Source organism: Fukomys damarensis, unplaced genomic scaffold, assembly GCF_012274545.1.
Source record: "Fukomys damarensis isolate Sample0158 unplaced genomic scaffold, DMR_v1.0_HiC HiC_scaffold_37, whole genome shotgun sequence".
Taxonomy (NCBI): Eukaryota; Metazoa; Chordata; class Mammalia; order Rodentia; family Bathyergidae; genus Fukomys; species Fukomys damarensis.
This window is the reverse complement of record NW_022900949.1, coordinates 97,938-124,908: the sequence shown is the minus strand read 5'-3', so window position 1 is coordinate 124,908 and position 26,971 is coordinate 97,938. Positions and strand designations below refer to the sequence as shown.

At 37.9% G+C, this 26,971-nt stretch overlaps 1 protein-coding gene across 3 annotated transcripts; it reads left to right on the top strand.

The window, feature by feature from the left end:
- Positions 1–517: 517 nt before the first annotated feature.
- LOC104876368 (zinc finger protein 709) lies at positions 518–13,721 on the top strand. Of its 3 annotated transcripts, none has more exons than XM_019210689.2 (4): positions 518–649; positions 8,201–8,327; positions 8,522–8,582; positions 10,294–13,721. In XM_019210689.2, the coding sequence occupies exons 1-4, from the start codon at positions 518–520 to the stop codon at positions 12,446–12,448; spliced, it is 2,475 nt and encodes an 824-aa protein (XP_019066234.1). In that variant the 3' UTR covers positions 12,449–13,721. The 3 variants fall into 3 exon arrangements, with proteins under 3 accessions (XP_019066234.1, XP_019066233.1, XP_010642652.1); XM_019210688.2 differs by having other exon boundaries at positions 518–655; XM_010644350.3 differs by having other exon boundaries at positions 573–906.
- Positions 13,722–26,971: the final 13,250 nt, after the last annotated feature.

Genomic DNA, 26,971 nt, shown 5'->3' with positions numbered 1-26,971 from the left:
GGCGTATTCACTCTGGAGCTCTCTCGACACACTCGTGAGCCCATTCTGAGAAGCCACACAAAGGTCAGAAGTCAGGCGCAGCCTGGGGTGGTGCAGGTCTCTAATCGCTGCACTGGGTTGGCTCTTGCCGGGGATCACAGGTTCAGGGCCAGCCCGGGCTACAGCGTGAACTGCATAGCGAGACCCCGACTCAAAACACAAAACGAAACAATCAGACAGAAAAAGACAGCAGGTCTGAAGAACCAGGAGCAAACTGCGCTCGAATTCAGTTGTCCCGCGGGCTAGGACCCTCCGGGAGGTCCGCCGCTCCCGAAGTCTCCGAGTCACAATCCGCTATTCGAGCTCCGCTCACGCCGGCAGTCGTCCGTCCCAGCTGTCACTCTCAGCTCAGGGGATTGGCTACGGAGCAGCCAATCACCGATTAAGAGGCGGGCATCGGGGCGGGAGCCAGTCACTAAGAGGAGGCCGTACGAATGGCCCAATCGGGAGGGCTGAGGAAGGGGGCTCTTCCTGTGTCATGGCGCTGACGTCTTCTGCAGCGGCAGCGCGTTGCGGAGAACCACACCTTCTGTCTCGACCTTCCTGTTTGACTTCTTCCGGCCCTGCGCTGCGTGGGAAGAACCCTGGGCGACACTCCAGTCCCACAATGGTGACGGTACAAACTGGGATGCGATGGGGGCGCGGTCTGGGGAGCGGCGGGAGCCTGCCGTGGCAGAGTGCGGCTCCCTCCCCGCGTCCGAGGGCCTCCTGGTCCGTGCTGCTCTGCCCGGTGCTTGCCCATCTCTGGGTCCTCGCGTTCTGTCTTCCCGTGGTGATCCCGCCGGCCTGGAAGGCAGTCTGAGGCAGCCCCACCCCGCAGCTCCTTGTCCGCCCGTGCGGGAGGTTTGCGGGGAGGCCCGGATGCAGGTGAGGGGCCGAGCAGAGGGAGCTGAGGCGCCGCTTCGCCGACCCTCTGGGCCCTTGGGGCTCAGCTAAGACGGTTGCCGGGAGCTAAGCATCATGTCCAAGCGAGCTAAGCAGCGTGGCCAGGGCCCTGTTTCGGGCTGCTCTGCCCACCGTATCGTGCCGTGACAGCAGGGGGGTGTTGGGAGGCTCCTCACTCTTGTGGAAGGCTTGTGTGTGGGTGCACCAGACCCAGTGTTATAGTCTGTGCCTAAAATGTACCCCAAATATCTCATGAGTTCAGAAGCTGATTGGATTCCGTGGGCCCTGTACTCAGTGTGTTCATCCTCTGGTGAGTCCACTACCTGAGTGCTGTTAGGAGGTGGGGCCCAGTTGGAGCAGGGTCACCGGTGGTGCGACTCGGGAAAGAATAGTCTCATCTCTGATACCTCCCCTCTTCCTCTGCTGCTTTTTCCTTGGAGCCATGGATTGAAACTGAGCCAATCTAATCTTCTCTTAAAAGTTGTGGGCGCCGAGTATTTGGTCCAGGGGATGTAAAATTGGATAAGCCAGCTGGAGTGGTGAATTTAATAAACCTTTAGGATCCCGGCTCTCACAGTTTTTTCTCTCAGCCGTGCTATTCATTGTGATGAGACTGAATTCCTAAATTTCAAAACTTCCCACATTGCCAGAGACACAGTCGGGTGTTTACAAAGATCATGAAAATAGGAAGAAAGGTGTAACATTGCTGGAGATGAGGCTCGGTGTTAGAGCACTTGCTTAAACTCCTGTGATACTCCAACAGCAAGCAATTAGTTAGTAGAGCAAGTAAATATAAAAGTAGTAGGTCCCCATATACTTCCGAATGCCAAGAAAGTAATAGCGTGTCATCTATTTAGGAGACGAAGGTGAATATAATCTTGCAAAGTACAACTTTCGGAAGTTGCGGCCCTTTTAAACTCACACGGAGAATCTCTTTGAAGTAGGGCGCTCTGATAGACATGTGATTTGGTTGCTAACAGAAAAAGTTGGGCACCATTTCTTAAATAATTGCTATAGTCCTTGGATAGTTTGCAGGCAGTGTTTTTAAAAATGAAATGCTGAGTGAGGTATGACTTCATTAAAAGCAGAAATACGGTAGTGGTAAATCCCCAAATGCTGGCCTGCACACCTATCAGTGGTTAGGCGTGAGACTGAGAGGAGAAAAAGGAAATAGATAAAAATGGAAAAGGCGGGGGTGACGGAAAGTGGCAAAGTCAGTTCCTGAATCCGAGGAGATTTTTCCCTTGAGGTCAGAGTGTTCTTCGTGTGACACTGAAGAGGGGGCTCTCCCCTGGTTTGGGTGGCTGTGGGTAAAATATCAGAGGAATAAAGAAAAAAGAAATTTAGGAATGGTTAGACTAAGTCTTTTGCTACTGCTGATTAGTCCACTTCATCACTTTTAAGGGAAAATTGGAAATTAGAAGATCGTGTCTGTCCTTGTTATGGGTTAAAAGAGTTAGTCGGGCAGCATTACCTGTCTCAGGAAGAGAACTCAGACAACGCGGAACATTCATTCTGATCTGTGTCCCGGCTTTCTAAAATGTTTTGTTCTATTTTGAGACTGGCATTCTCTGTTGCACAGGCTGACAGTGTGAAGGACATTATTATTACTGTATTTTTTTTTTTTTGGTCTAACTTCAATATGTGTCATGATCCACAGAATAATGATCCAAACTAACTGGATAATTCCGTTCCATCTCTGTTCTCATCTGATTACCGCTAGAACTGCTCACAGGGTCAAATGTTTTGGATCTTTTTAAAGGATCTATCTTCAGATCGCTGGCAGAGTTACTTGGTTTAAACTCATCGGTATGTTGAAGGAGTTAATCATTGAGATGAATATACCATTATTTTTATGCCGTAAAGATTGTTTCTGGTTTCTTTGCCTCAATTTATTGCCTGTAACTTTTTAGGGAATGTTGTATTTCAGTCACTTTACTCACTTATTTTACGGCATCTGGACTTGTGTTTTTTTCTAGTTGTTATTAATTGTGTGTGTGTGTGTGTGTGTGTGTGTGGTTAAATATACTTGTGATAAATTTCTGATGTTTTTCTACAAGTAATAATAAATGGGGCGTACTGGTACATGCCTGTAATCCCAGTACTCTGAGAGATGGTGCACACCTATAATCCCAGCACTTGGGAGGCTGGGGCAGGAGGAGGGTTGCTGTGAGTTCAAAGCTAGCCTGAACAATGTAGTGAGACCCTTTCGAAAAAAAACAAAAACAAAAAATACTGTGTAGTTAAAGATTTCTTGACCTATCAGTTACTTATGGAGGTGTTTTTGAAAAAATCAGAAATAGTTGTGGATCCGTGATTTTCTTTTCAGTTTCATCTTTTGGCCCATGTCATTTGAAGCTGCTTTTAATGGGTTGCATGTGTATAACTGTTAGTTTTATTGGAGAACTGCCTTCTGTATCATTATATGATCATTGTAATCCTTACTGCTTTGAGGTACAGATTGAGTAATGTCAAGTTAATGTAACCTTAACTGGTTTTGTTAAATCATTCTTGGCTAGTGTATATTTTTGTATAACTTTCTAGTCTACGTTTTTTTTTTTTTTTTGTACCATGGATTGAACTCAGGACCTTGCACTTGGCGAAGTAGGTGGTGGTACCACTGAGCTAAATCTCTGGCCCTCTATTCTGTTTTAAAGTTTGTCTTATCTTTATTATATTTTTAAAAATATCTGTGCACGTTTTAGTTGACAGGTGGAGATGGAATATGCTTATAATTCAATGCCTGATGCATTGAAAAATTTATTGTCCAATGTTAAAATCGATCAGATTAGTTTACAAACCTTTTATTTTTTGTAGTGAGAACATTTCAAATTGATTGCTGTGTTAATTGTACAGAGTAAATTACAGTGTTCTTAACTCTTTTACAGCAGTGTTTAATAAAAGTTTTGAGCTCATTTCCCTTACCCATATAACGCTATATATTCTTTAAATGGTATATCTGTCATTTCCCTTTATGTAAAATATATTTTTCATAGAGAACACGTCTTATTTTCTTATCTACTTTCACACTCTTCATTGTTTATGCAAATAGTTCATGAAGAAAGAAAATACATTATTGTCTTACCGATTTCTATTTGATTTAGTTCTGGTTATTTTGTTTAATGTTTCTAGTTGCTTCTCCCTGTTTATTTTAATAGGGCATTTTATATGATTCCATTTTTTGTTGTTCATTATGATATCCAATAGTCCTTGGTCCTGATTTTTTTTCCCTGGTTTTCCACATTAGAAATATCTTTACGGCTTCTCTAAACCCACATTGAATAACACTGTTTTCAGAGACATTCACATAGCTTAGCATACTCACAAGTATTTTATATCCAGTTACAGCTTATGTCACTCATTCTACAGATCAGTACCGGGAGCTGTAACAACCAAGGAGACTGTTGATGTTATCCATTTGAACATAATTCTTGGTTAATACAGATAGAACCTATGCCATTAAAATTATTTCAGGCATTTTCTGTACTTGCATTACTTTGGTATGACTTCTTGATAATGTCTAAATCTTTGTTGATGTTATTTTATATAAGCAGCCTTTTCCTGTTTTCCTGGCTCTTTCTCTTTGCTTCTACCTCTTTTTCCGAAATGTAGACTTCTGCTTGATTACCTTTGTGTAGATAATTCAATGATCTTTTTCAGATGCTCTTTTACCAATTCTTTTATTTATTTATTTTTTGGATTTTTGAGACAGGGTCTCACTATGTAGTTGAGACTGACCTAGAACTCACTATGTACCCCAGGCTGGTCTCGAACTCACAGCGATCCTCCTGTCTCAGCCTCCCAAGTCCTGGGATTATAGGCATGCACCACCACGCCTGGCTTTTTTTTTTTTTCACTTTTGAGCCATGTGCTCACCTTCCTTTGTACTTGGGTTTTGTTGTTTGTTGCACATAAGCAAATATTTTATCAGTCTAACGAAGAGAAAGTAAAAAAATCACATCTTCCTTTTTCATTGTTGACTGAGATAGATTGGAGTGGTTGAAATGGAGTATTTCACGTGTTGTTAAACCATTGGATATAAAAATGTTCCAGAGATTTGAGTTTTGGGGAAATACTGTCTTTTCAATTCAGAACTTACTTAAACACCAGAATTTTTGAAGTGGTTTTCTTCTCCCCCCACAACTCTCTCAGACGTATGGAACAATTTTTCTCTGATTACCATTGTGAGAATCCAGCTGTGCTTGTGGATGTAAAACTCAAAACATTTTAGGACGTTTAACAACTGCCCCTTGAAGTTTTCACCTTTCAAACCTCTGTCCTTGTTTATAAGGACATGTAAAGTTTTCCTGCCCTTGGTCTGTTCTTGTAAGTTTCTTCATAGTAACTGACACTTTTGTCCGTCTTCCTCCTTGCTTTCCAGTTTGGAGACAGTGCAATCTGTAGTCCTCAAGGATGCAGGTGTTAGGCTAGTTTGTTGTTGTTGAGAAGGGAACATTCCTCTCCACTCTTCCATGTGCACTGGAAAGTGGAAATGTGTGAACTCGCTGTTTGCTTTTTAGTGAGTATATTAACCCTCACCATGACTTCTACTCCGGATTTGTGATCCAATTAAAGATAAAGCTTAGGTGTTCACAGTTTTCGATCTGACAGATACGTTGATTTCCCAAAACTCTGTTTATGGGATTGAATTCTCACTGTAAATTCCCTGTTAACTTTAAATAGCTTCTCAAGCCAGGCTCCTCTCTTCACTCTTTGATTTTTGGTGGATCGTTGACAGTCCTATCCTAATCTGCCTGAGTATTCAGTCGTGAAAGTAATGTTCCTTTGCATGTCCTCTCGGTTTTTTATATCATAGCTTTACCAGCATGAACACAAAAACAGCTCCTCTCCAGGTAAGCATGGGATTTTACATCATAAGCAGGGTGTCTAGACATCGTGCAGCCCAGATATCTCTTTTCTTTCTCTGCCTTTCTAACCTGCCCTCTTCCGGATAACCAGCTTACAGCCGACCACTGCTCGCTGGGTGTCTGGAGGTCTCATGTTTGCAACTGTGCTGCTTGGTTTCCTGCTGCCCTGTCTGTGAGTACCGTCTCATTTTCCATGTCAGAATACAGGCAGTTGGTTCTTTCCTCACGGCAATGTTGTGTTTAAATATTTTACAGTATATTTTATTACCAAAAATGCATTTTTATGAGATTTAACAATAATGACAATATACATATTCTGAAGACCCTGAGAAATTTTTATACATGGGCCTTGGGCAGTTTTTGAGTATCTAGGTGAAAGCCTGTTTGACTCAGCCTTACCTTTCCATAGATGACAACTGTCTTATTTCTGTTTCAGTCCCCCCCACAAGTTTACAATGTGTAATTGTCCTTAGGCAGTATTCTCTCAGTTTTGTCCCCTTGAAATGTTCAATAAAAGAGTACTACAGAGATTGCACTGAAAAGCCTTCTAAGTGGTTTGTCACTCAGCTTCACATCTGAGACAGGGGCGAAATACTTTCTTACCCATTTCAGTGGTAACATGGTGGAAGACGTTTTCAGGTTTACTTCGTATTGTGCAAAGAGTCACATCCGTCTCCAGGAACAACTGCACACCGTGTTTCTGAAAGCTGGATTAAAGTCACTGGTTAGATTCTGGCAACCACCGGAGGGGAGGAAATGGCGGCGGAGTGTATTATTTGATCTGCGATTCTTTCCTCTGTCTGCATACTAGTTGTACCCTTCTACAGTTTCATTTGTCTAGCCTATTTCCTCAAATGCATGGACCTCGTTTTATATTGGTGTTTTCACTTGAGTTTATATATGTTTTATTCATTTTTGCTATTGTGTTCATTGATTTTTATACTCTTCACATAAATTATTTTTATTGTATGCACTGCAAATATTTTTCATTCCTTTTGTTTTTTTGGTTTTTTTTGGTACCGGAAATTGAACTCGGGACCTTGTACTTGCAAGGCAAGTGGTGGAACCACTGAGCTAAATCCCTGGCACTATTTTTTCATTTCTCATCTCTTTTATGGCCCATGATTTACAATGATTTTAATTTCTCTAATTTAATGACTTCTGGATTTTTCTGCCGAGGAAACACTTTTTCACATTTAAAATATATTAAGCTATGAATCGTACATATTCAAGTTTATCTTTTCCATTTTAAGATATAACTTAATTATTGTGCATGGAGTATGAAGAAAAAAGTATTTGTGTCAGTATGTGTACTTATTTCTTCCTGTTTCTCTATTAAACAGATTGTGATTTCTGCCACTTTGTATAATAACATCTCTAACATGAATCAGTACTCCATTTACATGTGATCCCATTGAACACCGTCTTCCTGTTTTGTGATCCGCCACCCAATCTAATAATATAGTTCAGGCCCTAAATAATATTCTTTCTCTAATACTAGGCAAGCTGTCACCTTCTTGTTTACCACTTATTGAATATTGTAAAATATTATACTGAACATCCATAATAGTTTGAAAAATCAAAGATATGATTTAGAAGTAACATATTTTTCATTCCTGTTAATTTTGCAAATACTAGTGTGTGTATACATGTATACATGTATGTATGTGTGTATATATATACTTTACCATATCAATTTCCCCGTTTGTCTCCCTCATAACTCTGTGGTAGGTGGATATTTGGTGTCATTAAGATAAAAAAGAATATGTCTAATTTTATTGACTTTACACATTCTACAATAAAAAATAATATTTTTATTAGCATTTAAAATTATTAATTTATTTTACTTAGTGTTCAATGAAGGCTTTAATCTGTGAAACCAGGTTCAAGCTTCAAAATGCCATCTAAAAGCCATTACAGAAGGAATGGGTCAATTCCTTAAATAATAAGTTGAGAAAGGAGAGCTTCCTAGGATGGGTCAGAACAGTTCATTAGGTATTCATGCATCCCGTCTTTGAATTTGGATGCTGATTTCATAGGCTCCCTCTGCGAACCACACTTTAGAAACAATGTACAAATAAAACTGGGTTTAACCAGCAAGACAACCAGTGTTCTTATTCTGCTCTGACTTTTGCAATAGATGCCAGTCTGGCATTAGAACTCCTGAGTGAGATGTGCATGTGAATGGGGGAAGTGTTTCGTGACCAAAACGTGGAGGCCAAAACGTTTGGAAGACTCAGCATCATTTTTTTGTACCGGGGATCAAACTCAGGTCCTTGTGCTTGCGAGGCAGGTGGCAGAACCACTGAGCTACATCCCTGGCCCAGCATCATTTCTGGAGTGTAGTAAAAATATTTCATGCTGTGAGTCTGAATTCTCTTTCTGGGAATATATGTGTGATGATTTAGGAGGCAGTGACCTTTGAGGATGTGGCTGTGAACTTCACCGTGGAGGAGTGGATTTTGCTGGATTCATCCCAAAAGAAGCTCTACAGAGATGTGATGTCAGAGATATTTAAGAACTTGGCTGCTATAGGTAAGGAAGATATCATTTTCTTATTTATATTATTAGGGAACATTGTTACTTGACGACCAGTACAATTTCAATGGAATATGAAAACATTTTGATGAGTATTCCAGACCTGGTCACAGTACCATGAATCTAACTGAAATCTGTTAGTTTTTATATAATGTTGTAGTAACTTACTGTTTTTTGTTTCTACTCTTTAGAACAAAACTGGAATGACCAGCAAATTGAAAATGAGTGCAAACATTGGAGGAGAAATCTAAGGTATTATGCAGTCACACATACAAAAGGGGATGTTCCTTATGAGCCAGGAAATGAACGCAAATTTTAAAACCAAGCAAACTACAAATGAGGCCAAGTTCAGAACTTATTAATTTCACAAACTCTCCTAAGGGGCATACAAGTTGTGTATCTGTAATGTGACAACCGAATACCTGAAACATTCCAATATTAGAAATTTGAGGTACTGACATTATGCCAAGAGTGACACTACTTAAAGTATCAGACTAAGCAAACTTTGTTTCATGCTCAAGATTCTAAAAATGGTATATGAAATTACATTAGGCATTGGCTATAGGTGTATGTGAAGTAAATGTTGTGTTTGGTCTGGAACACAAGTTCAGGGCATCTAATTACATATACATGTGACATTTTCTGAACACTCTCATACCCAAAAATTAATAGAAGAAATGCTACTTGTACTTAAATGTGTTGTGCACATTCAGTATTTGCAAATTTGTAATCTTGGACAAGTTTCTAAATTCAAATGAATGCCACTGTTTTGATAATAGCTATTTTCAAGGAATCTTCCAAAGCATCCAGTCCTTTCTTGTTCCAAAATTATCAGAAGGCAACTTCCTATATCGATGGTGGGACTGTTATGCGGTACGCCATCTATAGAAATGCCTGTGGAGATTCCTCAAAAAAATGTAAAACTAGAAATTTCATTTGATCCAGGTGAGCTTCTCTTGGGTATATTCCCCAAAAGCTAATCATAGTATAATGGTACATTCATATCCATGTCTTTTGCAGCCCAGTTCATGAGAGCTAAACTCTGGAAACAGCCAGATGCCCACTCACAGATGAGTAGATTGAAAACACATGGTATAGTCCAGGCATCATGGTGCATCCTTAGAATCATTGCACTCCAGGAAGCTGAGGCAGAAAGGTCACACTCACATGCTCAGCCTGGACAACTCAATGATTGATTAGTCTCTGTATCAAAAGAAGAAAGAAAGAAAAAGAAAGAGAAAAAAAAGACTAAGGTGTAGCTCAGTGCCAAGGGTGCCTTCAATTTCTAGTACAGAAAAATATGTGGTTTTCATGCATAATGACATTGTATTCAGTAAAAAAAGAGTGAAATAATATAGTTTGCCCAAAAATGGATAGCTCTCGAACCCATAATGTTAGGTGAAACAAATAAAACACAAACTTTAATATCATATGGTGTATTTTGTGTGAAAAATCAAAAGTATAAATTAAGGAGTAAAATAAAAGAGAGGTGGTAAAAAAAGGGACGCAAACTTTTTGTGGAAGGTGAAGAGATTCAGTGGAAGATAGCAGGGTAGCATCATGGAGGAAAGAGTATCAAAAATAATCACCACAAGGTATACTTATATACTTATTCCCCGAAATGAAAGTAAATGTTGTCTATTGCAAGTGTATGAATTATAAGCTCCCGATTATACACTAGTGTTTTAGTAAACACTGTTTTAAGCCATGTACAGTAAATTTATGGTCACATATTCTTAAAAGAGCTAATACCAGGTTTCCATTGGATAAATCATTAATAGGGAGACACTTTTTTTTAATAAACTGAATCTTTATTGGTACATTTTACCGATACAATAAAGTTACATTCATCATTGGTGTCTTGTACCTTTACATGACATATTTTGCTTCTTATTGTTTCCCCATTGCCCTAGCGGAGACACTTTTACATTGATTGTTTTATTATTACTTTTTTCCCTTATAGAAGTGAAGAGAGAGAGAAATGCTGTCAGTATAAATTACAGTATCAACATGAAGAACTGTTTTTTGGGACTCCAGATCATAATGTGAATATGAGACCACTTTTTACAGAACCAACTGAAAGTATTACTTGTAGAAATCCCCTGATTCTACCTTCATCACTAAATGTGCCTTTCCTAACTCATACTGCACTTACATCATATGAAGATCAGAAATGTGAACAGAAGTTGTCTAACAAACATGAACATTTTCAGTCCTGCGGAGATTTCCAGTCCCTTCAGAAGGAGGCAAGAACAAACCCTAGAGAGAAACCCTATGAAATTAAGCAATGTGAAAAATCCTTCTCTGATTGCACTAAAGAAACTCAGATCGGAGAGAAGCCCTCTGTGTGTAGGCAAGATGCTAAAGCCTTTAGTACAACAAGTTATTTTCAAATTCATGAAAATAATCACAGTGAAGGGAACGTCTCTGTATGTATACAAAGTAGAAAAGCTTTTAACTCTCACCACAGTGTTCCAATACATGAAAGGGTTCACACCAGAGAAGGACCCCATGTATGTAAACAGTGTGGGAAAACCTTCACTAATCTTTTTTCTCTTTGTAGACATGAAAGAACCCACAAAGAGGAGAAACATTACGTATGTAAGCAATGCGGAAAAGCTTTCACTGATAAAAGTTCATTTTGTAGACATAAAACAAGTCACACTGGAGAGAAACCCTATGTATGTAAACAGTGTGGAAAAGCTTTCAGCACACACAGTTATTGTCAAAAACATGAAAAAATTCACAAAGGTGAGAAACCCTATGTATGTAAGCAATGTGGGAAAGCTTTCAGCACACAGAGTAATTGTCAAACTCATGAAAGAATTCACACGGGGGAGAAACCCTATGCATGTAAGCAGTGTGGGAGAGCTTTCAGGCAACACATTCAGTGTCAAGTACATGAAAGAACTCACACGGGGGAGAAACCCTACGCATGTAAGCAGTGTGGGAAAGCTTTCAGTAGAAATAGGTATTGCCAAATCCATGAAAGAACTCACACTGTTCAGAAACCCTATGTATGCAGACAGTGTGGGAAAGCATTCACTTACGATAGTTCACTTTACAAACATAAAAGAATTCACACTGGAGAGAGACTCTATGTATGTAAGCAGTGTGGGAAAGCTTTTACCTGTCACAGTCATTGTGAGACACATGAAAGAACTCACACTGGAGAAAAACCCTATGTATGTAAGCAATGTGGGAAAACATTTCTTTATTACAGTTCATTTTGTAAGCATAACAGAATCCACACTGGGGAGAAGCCCTATGTATGTAAACAGTGTGGAAAAGCCTTCACTTATGGCAGTTCGTTGTGTAAACATAAAATAATCCACACTGGAGAGAAACCCTATGTATGCAAACAGTGCGGGAAAGCTTTCAGCAGTCATAACCACTGTCAAACACATGAGAGAGCTCACACTGGAGAGAAACCCTACGTATGTAATCTGTGTGGGAAAGCGTTCCCTTATCACAGTTCATTTCGTAAACATAAAAGAATGCATACTGGGGAGAAACCCTACATATGTAAACAATGTGGGAAGGCATTTGCTTATGATAGTTCATTTTACAAACACAAAAGAACTCACACGGGTGAGAAACCCTATGTATGTAAGCAATGTGGGAAAGCTTTCAGCACACACAGTCAGTGTCAAAGCCATTATAGGACTCACACTGGGGAGAAACCGTATGTATGTAAACAGTGTGGAAAAGCGTTCACCTATGACAGTTCACTCTGTAATCATAGAAGAACTCACACTGGAAAGAAACCCTATGTATGTAAGCAGTGTGGGAAAGCTTTCACCAGTCATAGTAATTGTCAAACACACGAAAGATCTCACACTGGAGAGAAACCTTATTTATGTAAACAGTGTGGGAAAGCATTTCCTTATTATAGTTCATTTTACATACATAAAAGAATTCACACTGGGGAGAAACCATATGTATGTAAGCATTGTGGGAAAGCTTTCTCGTACTACACTTCGTTTTATAAACATAAAAGAATTCACACGGGAGTGAAACCCTATGTATGTAAGCAATGTGGGAAAGTCTTCAGTACACATCGATATTGTCAAATACATGAAAAAAGCCACACTGTGGAGCAACATGTATGCAAGTAATGTGAAAAAGCCTTCAGTTATTTCAGTAATCATCATAGACTTAAAAACTCACAAAGGAAAATTAACTGTGACTATCTGATGTGGCTTACACTGACATGAAAGGACTCAGTGAGGGGAAGCTATCAGGAATATGAACAATCTTCAGTGCACACAACTCTGATTACATACATGGAAGAATTCATAGCTGAGAAAATGTGAACCTGTGTGAGCTATACGAAAAATGTATTTTTCCCAATGCATTCAGATACATGAATTTATGTGGGAAAGAAGCCATGTGTGATACCCTTGGGGAAAACTCTTCCATTTTCCCACTTAGAAATGCATGGAACTCACATTGGAGAGAAACCCTATTAGAAAATGTGAGAAAGCATTTTGTTTCCCATAACCTCAGAAAAAAGTGGACCACTTAGTAAGCGTAAATCTGAAATGTGAGAAAAGTCATTTTTACATGACTTTTCGTGCAAACACAATATCATATTATGGAGAAACATATCAATCAATATATATATTTTTGGAACACCTCTAGTCATTTTCATTTTGTTTACATTTTAAAAGAATACTATTTTGAGAAAACACCAATATAAGGAAAGTACACAAGTCGTAAGTTGTCCTATATGTGAGAAAGATTGCAACAAATTCATGTGAATGTATAAAAATCTCAGTAATAACTCACTTTTTACACATTCCTCGAACAGTTATCATGTAGTACAAACTTATCCAAGTAAGTAATATGAAAATGTCATGGTCATTATTTCCGTGCAGGGTGCTCCAGAAAATATACAACCAGAGCAGTTATTCTAAAGTATAAATATAGTGTACTCATCTGTAACTGACTTTTAAAGTAGATCTCTGGGTTACGTGTTTGTAAGTTTACTTTTAGGAACAAATATGGTGACAATTCTTTCTGTGAAAGCAATAATGCTGGGGGGTTTCATATTGTTTTTTAAATCAAATTAGGTGATGTTTATTTTACATCATGACAGATGTACAGGTATATTAAAATGTATGCTTAATATTGTAGGTTTACTTTTGTTTTTAGTAACTGATGTAACGAAGCACTAAAAACTGAATTTTTGATAGTGTAATTTTTCCACTATCTTCTATTTAATTGGATGTTATATTTTATAATAATGTTTTATATTTTAAAAATTTCTTTATATCTGTTTCAGAAAGTTCAACACTTTTCAAACAACTTACAGATTAGCAATATTATGTTTTTTTTCCTCTCGTTGAATTTATTGGTACATTTTAGGTATACAGAACAGTTACATTCATCATTGGGATCTTGTACTTTACATGACAGGTCTTGGTTCTCATTTTTTCCTCTTATCCCTGCCCTCCCTTCACCCCCTCCTCACCTCCCCATTTACAAACACTTTATTTCCATTTTTTCATTTTAGAGAAGAGGCAAATAAAAACAGCAAATTGAGCATTAGCAGGAGTTGATGACAAATCTGAACTTAAAGTCTGAATTTGAATAGTTGAGTATTTATAGGGCGAACACAAGTCTATTCTGGCTAAAGTAGAAAATGCATACCGAGTGGATAACAGAGGTGAAGATGTTACAGATAGTTTTGAGTGATGCAATTACTAAATTATTGAATTTTATAAGGAGGAAGGTGAAATTTAAACAAAGTGGCATAATGAAGTTGGTCATGTAGGATTATTACAGACTTAAAAGATGGGAAAATATGGCAGGGGGGCAAGCTAAATGCTGCAATTGTTAAAATAAAAATAAAAATTTCTACTTTTTAATATCATGTTTTCCATACCCTGTAAAGGTGTGTGTGTGTGTGTGTGTGTGTATCATGACATAATTGTATATTACATCCAGTACATAATTTTGCCTGTATCTTTGACATCAAAAGCCTTCATTACCATGTATAAAAATTTTTAGGTGTTTTTTAATGTTAATTTTATTGGCACTGTTGATACACATGATGATCACATTCATCACAGGGAAATTATACCTGTACATAATCTATCTTGGTTCTTTTCTACCCATTCTCCTTCCATCTAACCTTTTGTCTCTTCCTTATGTACAAAAGCTTTGTTTCCATGTTTTTTCCTTGGAGTTAGTTAGGGTTAGGGTTAGAGTTAGTTTTTTCCTTCTCTTTTCCCCCACTTTGGTCTTCCTTTCATTTGATGATTGCTAGATACGAACCTGTCTTGGGCAGGGGATTTGGCTTAGTGGTTCCGCCACCTACCTCAGAAGTGCAAGGACTCAAGTTCAATCCCTGGCACCAAAAAAAAAATAAATAAAAAAAAAATAAAGCATTAACACAAACCTGTCTTTTAGGCCTGATATTCTGTCCTCATATTGGTTGATTCTGCTGCATATACTTTTGATAGAAATTTTGACTTGATATCTGTTTCAATGAATCTATTTCTTTTCTATGTTTGGCATTAATGATTTTCATCACTTTTCTAAGCTCCTCTATTTTATTTTTTTGGTACCGGGGATTGAACTTGGGTCCTTGTACTTGCGAAGCAGGCACCGGAACCACTGAGCCAAATCCCTGGCCCATAAGCTCTATTTTAAAAATTTGTATTTATTTTATATTCATTAACTATATCCTTCATTATGGTTTTGATTTACTTTTTTCTAGAGCTTCATTCATCTGGTTTGTTGCTTTTTCTACTACTATTTAAGAAAGTTCAGCTGGGTGACTTTTGATTTCTTCCATCTCAATACCCCCTGTATTTGCCTTGGGTTAACTGGAGGTGTGGAGTTGCAGCTTGCTTCCATGTCTTCTCATTTTTTTTGTTATTTTAATTAGCTTTTTTGCACTGATGCTTGTAAATTACTTATGGTGGGTAGCTTTATTACTAGTATTAAGACTTCTTAGTAAGTGACTACTCAGAGATAGTATAGGTGGGTATAGCTGGCTCTTGAGTCTGTTACATGATCCTAGCTGTTCAGTTTAAGAAGGATAAGAAATTGTTGCCTACTGGGCCTAGCACTCAGCTTTTTGGCAGTGGACTATGGTACTTGTAACAGCCCCCACCCTGCTACAATCTTAGTATTGGCATATAAGGAAGAATAGTGACAGCTGTGTCACACTGGATAAAGTAGTATAACCAGTAACAACAGTAGCATAAAGCGCAGTCTAGAAAATGACAAACTGTGGTAACTGGTAATTTGCCACCTTTAACAACATTTATAGCTATGAAGCAAAATTTAAAACAAATCAGAAAATTGTATACAGCAAATATCCCCTCAACGGAGTAATTTTACTCTCAGGAGAGAGCATTTTAAAGGGATAAGAGAGAGAAAAGGAAAGATATTAGAGGCAAGGCTGAAGGACAAAGGAAGATTCCTTAAGCTTTCAGAAACAGGAAGACAGGAGAAGAAAGAAGGGAACATTTAGCTAAATGTCTTGTTATAACAAAGAACAGTAAAATTCTGCACTTAGTTTATTTCAGTTTTATTATGTTTGATTCATTGCTTATATGAGTACATAATACAGCAAAACCTTGGGATTCAAGTAACTTTTCCTGTGAGTCTAGACAAGCAATATTTCTAATTTTTAACTTGACAAATGAACAGTGTCTTGGAATAAAAGTAGTACATACATGACACTGACTATCATGTATACAACTAAGCCAATGTCTCTCTCTCTCTCTCTCTCTCTCTCTCTCTCTCTCTCTCTCTCTCTCTCTCCCTCCCCCTCTCTCCCTTCTCTCGGATTGTATATGATCATCTCCCAACATCAACAAGTTGTGGAGGAGATCTGGTCTGCAGAGGAGGAGGAGAAAAAGGTGCAGGACTTCCTCCTGCATTGTAGGTTTTCTTTTCACTCTGTGGTTTCTCTTGCAGTGCAGAAACTTTTTTAATAGGATGAGACCCCAGTTGTTATTCTTTGTGCTAGGTCAGGTGTGACAGGTTTTGTTTATAAACTATTTTCCTGCACCTATGTCTTCAAGAGTTCTACCTAACTTATTTAACAACAGGCTTAGTATTTCTGTTTTTATATTTAGATCTTTGATCTATTTCAATTTTAGTTTAGTGAATGGTGAGAGATATAAATCTAGTTTTAATCTTTGGCAAGTTGAAACCCAGTTTTTCTAGAACCATTTGTTAAAGAATTTATCTTTCCTTCAGTGAGGGTGTTTGGTTCCTTTGCCAAAGATGAGGTGGCTGAGTGTGTCTGGGGTGGTTTCTGCATCTTCTAATCTGTTCCATATATCCTCAGGTCTGTTTCTTTGCCACTACCAAGCTGTTCTTATCACAGTAGCTTTGCAGTATAGTTTCAATTTCAGAATTGTGATACATCCTGCCTTATATTTGTTGCCTAGAATTGCTTTTGCTATTCTAGGTATCTTTTGGATCCAGATACATGTTTGGATTGTTTTCTCTAGCTCTGTGAAATGTGCTGTTGGGATTTCAATTGGGATTGTATCAAATCTGTAGAGCAGTTTTGGAAGTACGGTCATTTTCACTATATTGACTCTTCCTACCCAGGAACAAGGGATGTCTTCCATTTTCTGATCTTTGATTTCCTCTTTTCAGAGTGCTGTAGTTTTTTGAGTAGTGTTCTTTTACTTCCTTTGTTACATTGATTTAAGGGCATTTCATTTTTTGGATGCTATTGTGAAAGGAGGTGTTGCTCTAGTTCCCCTCTCAATGAGTCTGTTGTTTGTGTACAGGAAGGTTATTGATGTTTGAATGCTGGCCTTGTATCAAGCTACTCTACTCAATTTAGTTATTAAGTCTAGAAGCCTTTTGGTGGAGTTCTTGGGGTCTTCTATATAGAGTATCATGTCATCTGCAAATAATGACATTTTGACTTCTTCACTTCCTGTCTTTATTTCTTTCTCTTGTCTAATTGCTGTGGCTGATGTTTCCAAAATTATATTGAACAGGAGTGGTGATAGTGGACATCTTTGTTTTGTTCCTGATATTAGCGTGAAATATTTCAATCTTTGAGCATTTAGTCTGGTGTTGGCTTTTATTAGGTTGAGATAAAGACCATCTATTCCAGTTTTTATCATGAATGGATGTTGGATTTTGTTGAATGTGTTTTTCACATTTAATGAGATGATCATATGATTTTTGTACTTGGCTCTGTTAATATAGTGTATTACATTTATTGATTTGTGTATGTTGAACCATCCCTATATCCCTGGGATGCATCCCACTTGATCAGGGTATATGATCTTCTTGATTATCTTCGGCATTCTGTTTGTGAGTATATTATTGAGGGTTTTTGCATCTATGTTCATTTGGGAGATTGGTCTATCGTTCTCTTTTTTTGGTTGGGTCTATCTCTGCTTTGGGATCAAGGTGATGCTCGCTTTTAAGAATCAGTTTGGGAATATTGCTTCCCTTGAAATTTCATTGAAGAGTTTAAACAGTAGTGGCAATAGCTTGTCTCTGAATGTCTTATAGAATTCAGCAGTGAGGCCATCAGGAACAAGGCTTTTCTTTATTGGTAAGTTTTTAATTACATTTTTTTTATTTTGCTGGTTTGATATTGGATTGTTTAGAATTTTTTAAAGTTTTCATTCAACTTTGGTAACTTACATGCATCTAAAAATCTGTCTATTTCTTCTGTGTTTTCCACCTTATTGGAGTACAGGTTCTCAAAGTAGGTATTGATGATCCTCTGGATTTCTGCTGGATTTATTGTAATTTCACTCTTTTCATTCCTAATTGCATGGATTTGAGCCTTTTCTCCTCCCCCCTTTTTTGATAAGGTTAAGGTTGGCCAAGGGTTTGTCAATTTTATTATTCTTTTGAAAGACCAGCTCTTTGCTTCACTGATTTGTTTTTGTATTGTTATCTTAGCCTTCATTGCATTGATTTCTGCTCTGATCTTTATCATTTCCTCCCTTTTACAAGATTTTACAAGCCCTTCTTTTTCTAGGAGATTGAGGTTCAGTATTAGGTTGTTTTAGTTAACTCTGTTTTCCCAATAAGGGTATTCACTGCCATGAACTTCCCTCATAAGAACACTTTCTTTCTGTCCTGTAAATTCTGATATGGTGTATTGGTATTGTCATTGAATTTGTAGGAACTGTGTGATTTCTTCTTAAATTTCCTGTGACCCATTGTTGTTCAGGAGGGTGTTATTCAATACCTATGTGTTTATGAAGTTCTTGTGGTTTCTTTTGCTATTGGTCTCCAGTTTCATTGCAATGATTGAATAGTATACTGAGGATAACTTCAATTTCTTTGCATTTACTTAAGCATGTTCTATGAGCTACTATATGGTCTATTTTGGAAAATGACCTGTGAGCTGAGAAGACTGTATATTCTGATTTTGTGGGGTGGAACACTCTGTAGATATCTACTAAGTTCATTTGTTAAAAACTTTGGTTCAGTTGTAGTATTTCTCTCCTTCTCCTCCTCCTCCTCCTCGTCCTTGTCCTCCTCTTCTTCCCCTTGTTCCTCCTCCTCTTTGTCTTCCTCTTTTTCTTGGTCTAGTTTATCTGTCTACTTGTGACAGTGGGGAATTGATGTCCCTCACTCCTTTTTTTTTTTTTTTTGTACTGGGGATCAAACTCAGAACCTTGCACCTGTGAGGCAGGCAGCAGAACCACTGAGCTAAATCCCCATCCCCACTACTATTGTATTAATGCGTATTTGATTTTTCATGCCAATTAATATTGGTTTTTTATAGTTGGATGCATTAGTATTTGGTACACATATATTTGTGATTGTCATCTCTCATCTCTTCCTCTTGCATTGTTCCCTTTACAAGGATATAGTGACCTTTTTTGTCTGTCCTAATTAGTCTTGGTTTGAAATCCACTTTATCGGGCAGTAGGATAGCCGCCCCTACTTCTTTCAGGTTCCTGTTACATTTTCCACCTTTAAACTTTCAGTCTATGAAGTTTTTTTAATTAAGTATTTCTTATAGGTAGCATATTGTTGGATCTTGCTTCTTCTTTTTTTTTTTTTTTCTTTTTGAGACAGGGTCTCACTATGTAGTTGAGACTGACCTGGAACTCACTATGTAGCCCAGGTTGGTCTCGAACTCCCAGCGATCCTCCTGCCTCAGCCTCCCAAGTGCTGGGATTACAAACATGCACCACCATGCCCAGCTAGGGATCTTTGCTTCTTGATGCATTCTACCAGTCTGTTTTTTTTAAATTGGTGAATGAGACCATTAATATTGATGGTCATAATGATATGTATTGACTTACTCTTGTCATGATCTTGTTGTTGCATACCCTCCTTGAATTCAATTTCTTTTCTGCCCTGATGGCTTCCTTCTGTTGGGCTTCATGGAATTGTGACCCTCATTGTCTTTTCCTAGGATATTGTTTAGAATTCTGTGGAGTATTTGTTTGGTATTAATGAAGTTTCTCCGGTGTTCTTTGTAGTGAAAGTATCTTATTTTTTCATTGATTTTTGAAAGATAGTTTTGCAGGATGCATTAATTTGTGTTGAAGATTGTTTTCTTTTAGGGCTTGAAGTATTTCCCTCTATGCTGTCCTTGACTTGAAGGTTTGGTTTGAGAAGTCTGCTGTGATTCTCATGGGCTTTCCTTTATATATGATTTGGTTCTTTTCTCTGAGCGCTTTTAATATTTTGTTCTTGTGTTGGATTTCTGGAATCTTTACTTTTATATTCCCAGATTTTTTTTTATCATGCCTACTTGGAGTTCTATATGCCACACTTATCTTTATGTCAAGTTCTATTTCCTTGTTTGGGAAGTTCTCTGCAATTGCTTCTTTGAAAAGTTAATTTATGTCTTTTATGCTCTCTCCTACTCCTTCATTGACTCCAATCAATCTTGTTACTCTTTTGTTTATTTTTATTGGTACATTTTAGGTGTACAGTACAAAATTACATTCATCATTGGGATCTTGTACCTTTACATGACATATTTTGGAGGTTCCATTTGACTCAGCTAGTCCCCTTCTGAATATCTTCCTGAAAAAATTAAAAGCATTATGCCACAGTTATATAGGCATGCCCATGTTTATAGCAATATGTAATAGCTAAATCTTGGAAATGGCCCAAATGCCTTTCAACAGAGAAATGCATAAAAAAGATGTGTTTGTGTTTTTTTTTTTTACACAATAGAATACTACTCAGCCATGAAGAACAATAAACTGGAGACATAGCTAAATGGATGCACCTTGAAATCATACTCCTAAGTGAAATAAATCAGGCAAACATGTAAATGTCAAATTGTTTCTCTGGTGTGAGAAACCAAAAGTGTAAATAAGGACCAAAATGTATAATAGGTAACTTGAAATAGGAATAAAATGTTCAAATAAGAATGGGAGACGGGGGGAAGGAAGGAAGGGAAAGGAAAAAATGAGAAAGGGGAGATAAAATGGAAACAAAACTTTCATAAATAAGGAAAGCTACAGGGATGGAAGGGAGAGAAAGCATGGGAGAAAAAGTAAAATCAAGATTTATCATGTACACGTACCATGTGATCATTATGTATATCTAAACTGTATCAATAAACAAATTTTTAAAAAAAGAAGAGGGAAGTGACTTCTCATAGAACTATTATCAATGTTTTTTTCTCATCTACCCAGAATCCCTTTATGATTCATCCCTCTTGAGCCAAAGTAATCCAACAAAATACCCCAAATACACAGTTTTATTGCATGTGTACATGTGTGTATTTCCAATCTTTATATACATAAATGTCTATAAATTTATAACAGGCATCTAGCTCTTTAAAATAGATAAAAAGAATTTATGGATGATCTAGTAGCAAATATCAGACATAAGAGTGTATACTCTAGTATTATGTTGATTATAAAAATCTACACCATAATTTATGAGTAATAGTTGTGGAAAAACATGATGCTACATTATAAAACTGAACAAAATTACTTAAAATCTTGTATAATATAGATAACAAGTGTCAAATATTTTCCACATTATAAATGAGGTATATAACTTAAAGCTGTGTTCCTGAATTTTTATACAATTTTTAGTTTCATTATAACTTTCATATGGTGGACTAATATGATGCAGTAAACACCCTTGAGGTTTCCTCAAGTGTCTTCCTTTTCCGATATGATTATCATGCAGTTTTGTGGTGGTTTGTGTGAAATCATATATTTCTTTCTCCCTGTGGAAGTCTTAATCTCTGGGAAAGTTTCTCCCAGCGTGTTTGTTGAGTGGCTTGCCCCAAGGACTTCTCCCAGGAGTAACTGTCAAAGGCTGAGGCAAAGTTGAGACATAATCACCAGTGACTTCCCAGCAAAGCTGGTGCATATGAAACAACCTTGGAGGTACTGAGTGTCGAATCACCTTCTTCTGGGAAAAAAAGATTTAGAAGCACTCAAGCAATTAGGGGCCTTCTGACTTTGTGAAAGCATTTATAGTATTTTAATAGTACAATTATTTTTAAGCTTTCTACAGAGCCCTTGGGTGATCAGTGGTGGAACAAGTACATTTGTGACAAATACTAATTTCCAGGAGCCCGTTTTTAATTGTGTGAAAAATAAAAAAATGATAGCTTTGATCAGCTACCATTTGCTCTGCATGCAGTATGGGAGCTGTTTCCAAGACATAGGCCTTTGGGGACACCTGTCTTTAGTACAGAGAAGCAATTACTACAACCACTTGTCCTGAGGAAGCAATGAATACCATGGAGTTCTCCAAAGTCATTCCAGTTACCTGCTCTTACACTGGCAGAGAAAATTAAAACCTCAGAATTTTATACTCATTGTTTGTGTTTATATGGGCTAAAATAAAAAAAATATTTCAAACAGACTAATTTGATCCCTCACTTTTTAAAATTGAGTTTATTGGTACAATCTAGGTATACAATACAGTTACATTCATTATTGGGATCCTGTACCTTTACATAATAGGTCTTGATTCTCATTTTTTCCCCTTGTCCCTGCTCTCCCTTCATCCCCTCCTCCCCCCCTATTTACAAATACTTTATTTCCATTTTTTCAGTTTCTCATATTTTTTCCCTCTCCTTTATTACCTTTCCCCCACCCTTCCCACTTTCCTTACACCTTTAGCCCTTTACTTCCTATTTCACATTATTATTTATCTTATTAGGATCCTGTGTACTATTATAGTTTTTCACACCAGAGAAACTATTTGGTATTTCAGTTAAAGAAACCTCTGTATGAACATTAAAAATAGGGAATCCTAAAATAAAACTAAAAAGGAAAGTAAAAGAGAAAAGGCAATGATGTAAGATTAAAATAATCCTTAATTCTGAAGATGGAAGTGGTCCCTTAACATATTTAAATTGCTTCTTGCTCTTGTAGTCTTATCTTATTCTTTTTTCATTATTTAGAGAATACTTTATTAGTTTCTGTAATCAAACCCACGTAAATATGACCTTACATATTTAATACAGTGCCTTACCCCTGTACAAATGGAAAAAAATAAAAAAAATTAACATTTCTAGACCAATATGGCTGTCCATTTCTGTACAATGCCAACTCAACACAGTAAATTGGGATAACTTTTTCCAAAGTTGACAGCACCGTTAAAGAATATTTATTTATTTATATTTATATAAAAAGACTAATAATAGCAGTATGTTATGCATCAATAGCAGCAACAGCTTTTCCAGGTTCTGCAGTCATCTGAACAAAATTGTAGACATTCAGCACATTCCATTAAAAAAACAAAGAAAAGAATAATATCCAGAAAGCAGTAAAGTTCTGTTGCTGTTGTGGTACTTGGCACCATTTTTTTTTATTAGCATCTTAATCATCATCTGGAAAGAGAACATTCTAGAGTAATATCATTAAATGTAGCTCTGATAAAGCACGGTCCCTACTATGTATCATAAAGCAGGTACTAGATATTTCACATTCACAGAGGTATGATACAATACCATCCTACATCAATAATACTAGAATCAGTTTTGGTTTGAAATTTGCTTTGTCTGCAAATAAGATTGCTATCCCTGCTTTTTTCTGGGCTCCTGTCATATGGAGAATTGTTTTCTATCCTTTCACTTTCAGTCTATGGGCTTCTTTTTGCACTAGGTGTGTTTCTTGTATACAACGTATTGTTGGATTTTGCTTCTTATTCCATTTTGCCAGTCTATATCTCTTGATTGGTGAGTTGAGGCCATTGACATTGCTGGTTATAACTGATATGTACTGACATTATTGACATGTTCTTGGCCTTTTGTTGACTCTTTTTACTTTTTCACCTCCTTTTAGTTTCCTGCCTTGCCTATTTGATTTGCTCTGTTGGGCCTCATGGTGTTGTTGCCTTCATTGTCTTTTTCTAGGATCTTGTTTAGAATTGCTTGTAGTGCTGGTTTGGTATTCGTGCAGTTTCTCAGGTGTTCTTTGTCGTGGAAGTGTCTTATTTCCCCATTCATTTCGAAAGAGAGTTTTGCAGGATCCATCAGTCTAGGTTGGAGGTTGTTCTCTTTTAGTACTTGAAATATCTCATTCCAGGCTCTCCTTGCCCTAAGGGTTTGTGTTGAAAAGTCTGCTGTGATTCTGATGGGCTTTCCTTTGCATGTGATTTGTTTCTTTTCTCTTACTGCTTGTTGTATTTTGTTCTTCTGTTGGGTTTCTCGGATCTTTATTATATGTCTAGGTGTATTTTTTTTTATTGTGGCTAGTTGGGGTCCTATATGCCTCAGTTATCTGAATGTCAAACTCTTCCCCTCTGTTTGGGAAGTTTTCTGTCACTAATTCTGGGAACAGCTTTTTTTTTAAGTCATTTGTATTTTCTCCTGCTACTTCATGTATTCCTATCAGTCTTATGTTATTCTTCTTTGCATCATCTAGGAGTTGTTGGATCGATTTCTCATGATCCCCTACTGTTTTCAAGGGATCTCCCTTTTCATGGTCACTGACTGCAATCTTTTCTTCTATATCTGAGAGTCTATCTTCGCATTCTTTTATTCTGTTGCATACACTTTCAATGGAGTGTTTAATCTCCTGGATATCTGTTTGAATCTGTTTTATGAATTCCATTTCTTTCCTATGTTGGACATTTATTTTTTTAAATTTCTTTCTTATGCTGGGCCTTCATGGCTTCTATCATGGTCCTGAGCTCGAACTCTTTTTAAATATTTCATGAACACAGTAAACAATACACAGTAGGGTAGATGCCAGCTAAGAATATCCATTTGGAATTAGATTCTGTGTGGGCTGTGGTGTAGTTCAGTGGTAGAGCACTTGCCTAGCAACAGGAAGTCCTGAGTTCAACCCCCACCACAGTGAACAAAAAGTGGATCCAGAAGTAGACTAAGTTCGAACAGTGACACAGTCCTTACATGTGTGACCTAAGGAGAGCTCACCCATCCTGGGGCCCCAGTGCATATCTCCCACAGATGCCAGTGTCCTCTCTTAGGTGCTCTTGTGACTGTCACATGGGTAGATAAATATTAACCACAGTACAATCTCCAAGAATTAGCTTTCATCACTCTGTGGCCCTAATAACAATGTGTTATTTGCTATACTTATCTCAACAGTCCCTTCTGCTCTTATGTTTTAATTATATTCATTTTATAGAAAATAAAATTTGAGTTAAGGAAGCCAACATGGCTGTGACTTTGATTTCCTTAGTATTTAGCAGTACATACAGCTTTAAGCCCAAGTTGGCCAGCTGTAAGCTCAGTGCAGCTTCCAGACCCTGCAGCTGTTTTACACCCTCTGACAGTTGCTGATTATTCCAATCCACTCCAATGCTAAGTTGAAATCAGATGGAAAAACTATATCTAAAAGAAATAAATGTTGATTTTTTTATTACTTAAAGGTATTAAAAATATAGATTCTACTTCTCAGAAAGTGCACTCTGTGTCTCCTCGATGAAGCCTTAAAACCTTGGCACTGAGCATAAAGAACTAATGTGAACATACCAAAGAGGGTGTATCAGTGTGTGGACTGAGGAGAAGTACCAGGATTTAAATAATCACCAAAGTAAGAGTGCTTACAATCCCTTCTCCCAAGCCCCTTGTTCTACACTTAACACACTCAGAAACTGCAAACCACACAGTGATATGTCATGGAGAGAGAAAACTCTAGGAAAGGCCTTTCAACCCTGAGCCAAGCAAAATGAAAAAGAATTCCAAAACGCCAAGAGAATGAGGATCATCAAACTTTGCATTCGTTGTGGCTCCCAGAGAAAGAGAACCAACAAGACATGTGCTTGCACGATGTCTTTTAAGTCTGTGGCTCTCTTGATTTTGTGGTTGTTAAGTAAAAAATCTGCAGGGCGGAAGGCAGGCTGGAGGATCAGGGAAGAGCTGATGCAATTCAAGCCCAAAGACTCTCAGGTCTACCCCGAGGGAAAAGATAAGGTGGCGATGTGAATCCTGTTATTTTCCTCCTCTGATTTTGTGAAACCAGACATTTTGGTGGTAGCAGGTGGCAGAGGCAGCCCTGAGAACAGAAGTCGCAGAGCAGAACCTGGGGCAGAGGAAGCTCCTATTTACTCCATGGGGTTGCACTCCTGTGAGGGTGGAAACAACTCCAGGGTTTTTTCTGCTTCCTTCTGCTTGTTCCCCTCAGAGTGAGTGTAGTTAAGGAACTTTGTCCATTTTGTTTATTCTTTTGAAGAGCCTATCAACTGGAGACTGAATAAAGAAGATTTTTTAAATATAAAATGGAGTAATACTCAGCCATATAGAATGAGAATCTAGAGACATTTATGCCTACATGGATGCACCTTGAAGCCATACTCATCCTGGTACATCTGTCTCCATTGGTTCTCTCCAAGTACTTGATAGCTTGTCTTCTCCAGGTAAGCACAGATTCCTCTAAACTCACAGACAACAGCTGAGATCCGTGCTGCTGCCCAGGGGCCAAAGCTCTGTCTACACATGTGATGACAAGATGCCTGCCTGGTGACCCACTGGAAACAGTTCCTCTGGCTATGACTTTTCACTGTCTTCCTTGTAGACACTGTAGCACAGCAGAAATTCACTTTCAGTCCACCATAAAATCAAGGCAACCTGTTGTGAACTAGATCACTGCAATTTTCTACTCTGCATATGGCCAGGGAAACTTCTAATGGGAACAGAAGGATGAGCCTTCTCCTAGGAAGGTTGCTGGCAGGACTGACACACCTGGTGTGGGAGTCTCAGTGTCTGTGTATTTGTTTTGTTCTCTGGACGTTTTTCAACCGGATTCCAGATGTGGCACTGTTTTCATGAATGATTGCTTCTACACCATAAGAACCTCTCTATGCATGGGTCTAAGTACCCAGTTTGGAATGGAAAGTTTTCCATGATCAGATCTTCATATTCAACCTTAGCCAGGAAGCTGTGCAGGAGATGTTTTAATAATTATGTATGGAAAACAACAGTCTTTCTCTGGAATCCTGAATATTGCATGACATTTTTTGTTAGACACCGTTGGTATCATGGGATCTTGTAGATCATAACACTCTAAGCAATAGGGTCTCTTGTAACAGTCTGCTTTTCTTGAAAGTCTCTCTGTCATTCTGAGCACCAGTCAATACTGTCTGTCATGTACGTATCCAGTAAGTGGGTCAGAGACTATTTCCCATATGAGTTAGGCTACCTTCAAAACAAAAAAGACATATCAGAGATGGCACATCCTAGTCACAGAAGGTGCAACTTTCAATACTTGTCTGTG

Coding starts and splice junctions, on each gene's coding strand:
- LOC104876368 (XM_010644350.3), top strand. CDS start 673: ATGGGGGCGCGGTCTGGGGAGCGGCGGGAGCCTGCCGTGGCAGAGTGC. Junction 907..8,200: donor GCGGGGAGGCCCGGATGCAG/GTGAGGGGCCGA, acceptor GTGATGATTTAG/GAGGCAGTGACCTTTGAGGA. Junction 8,583..10,293: donor CATTGGAGGAGAAATCTAAG/GTATTATGCAGT, acceptor TTTCCCTTATAG/AAGTGAAGAGAGAGAGAAAT.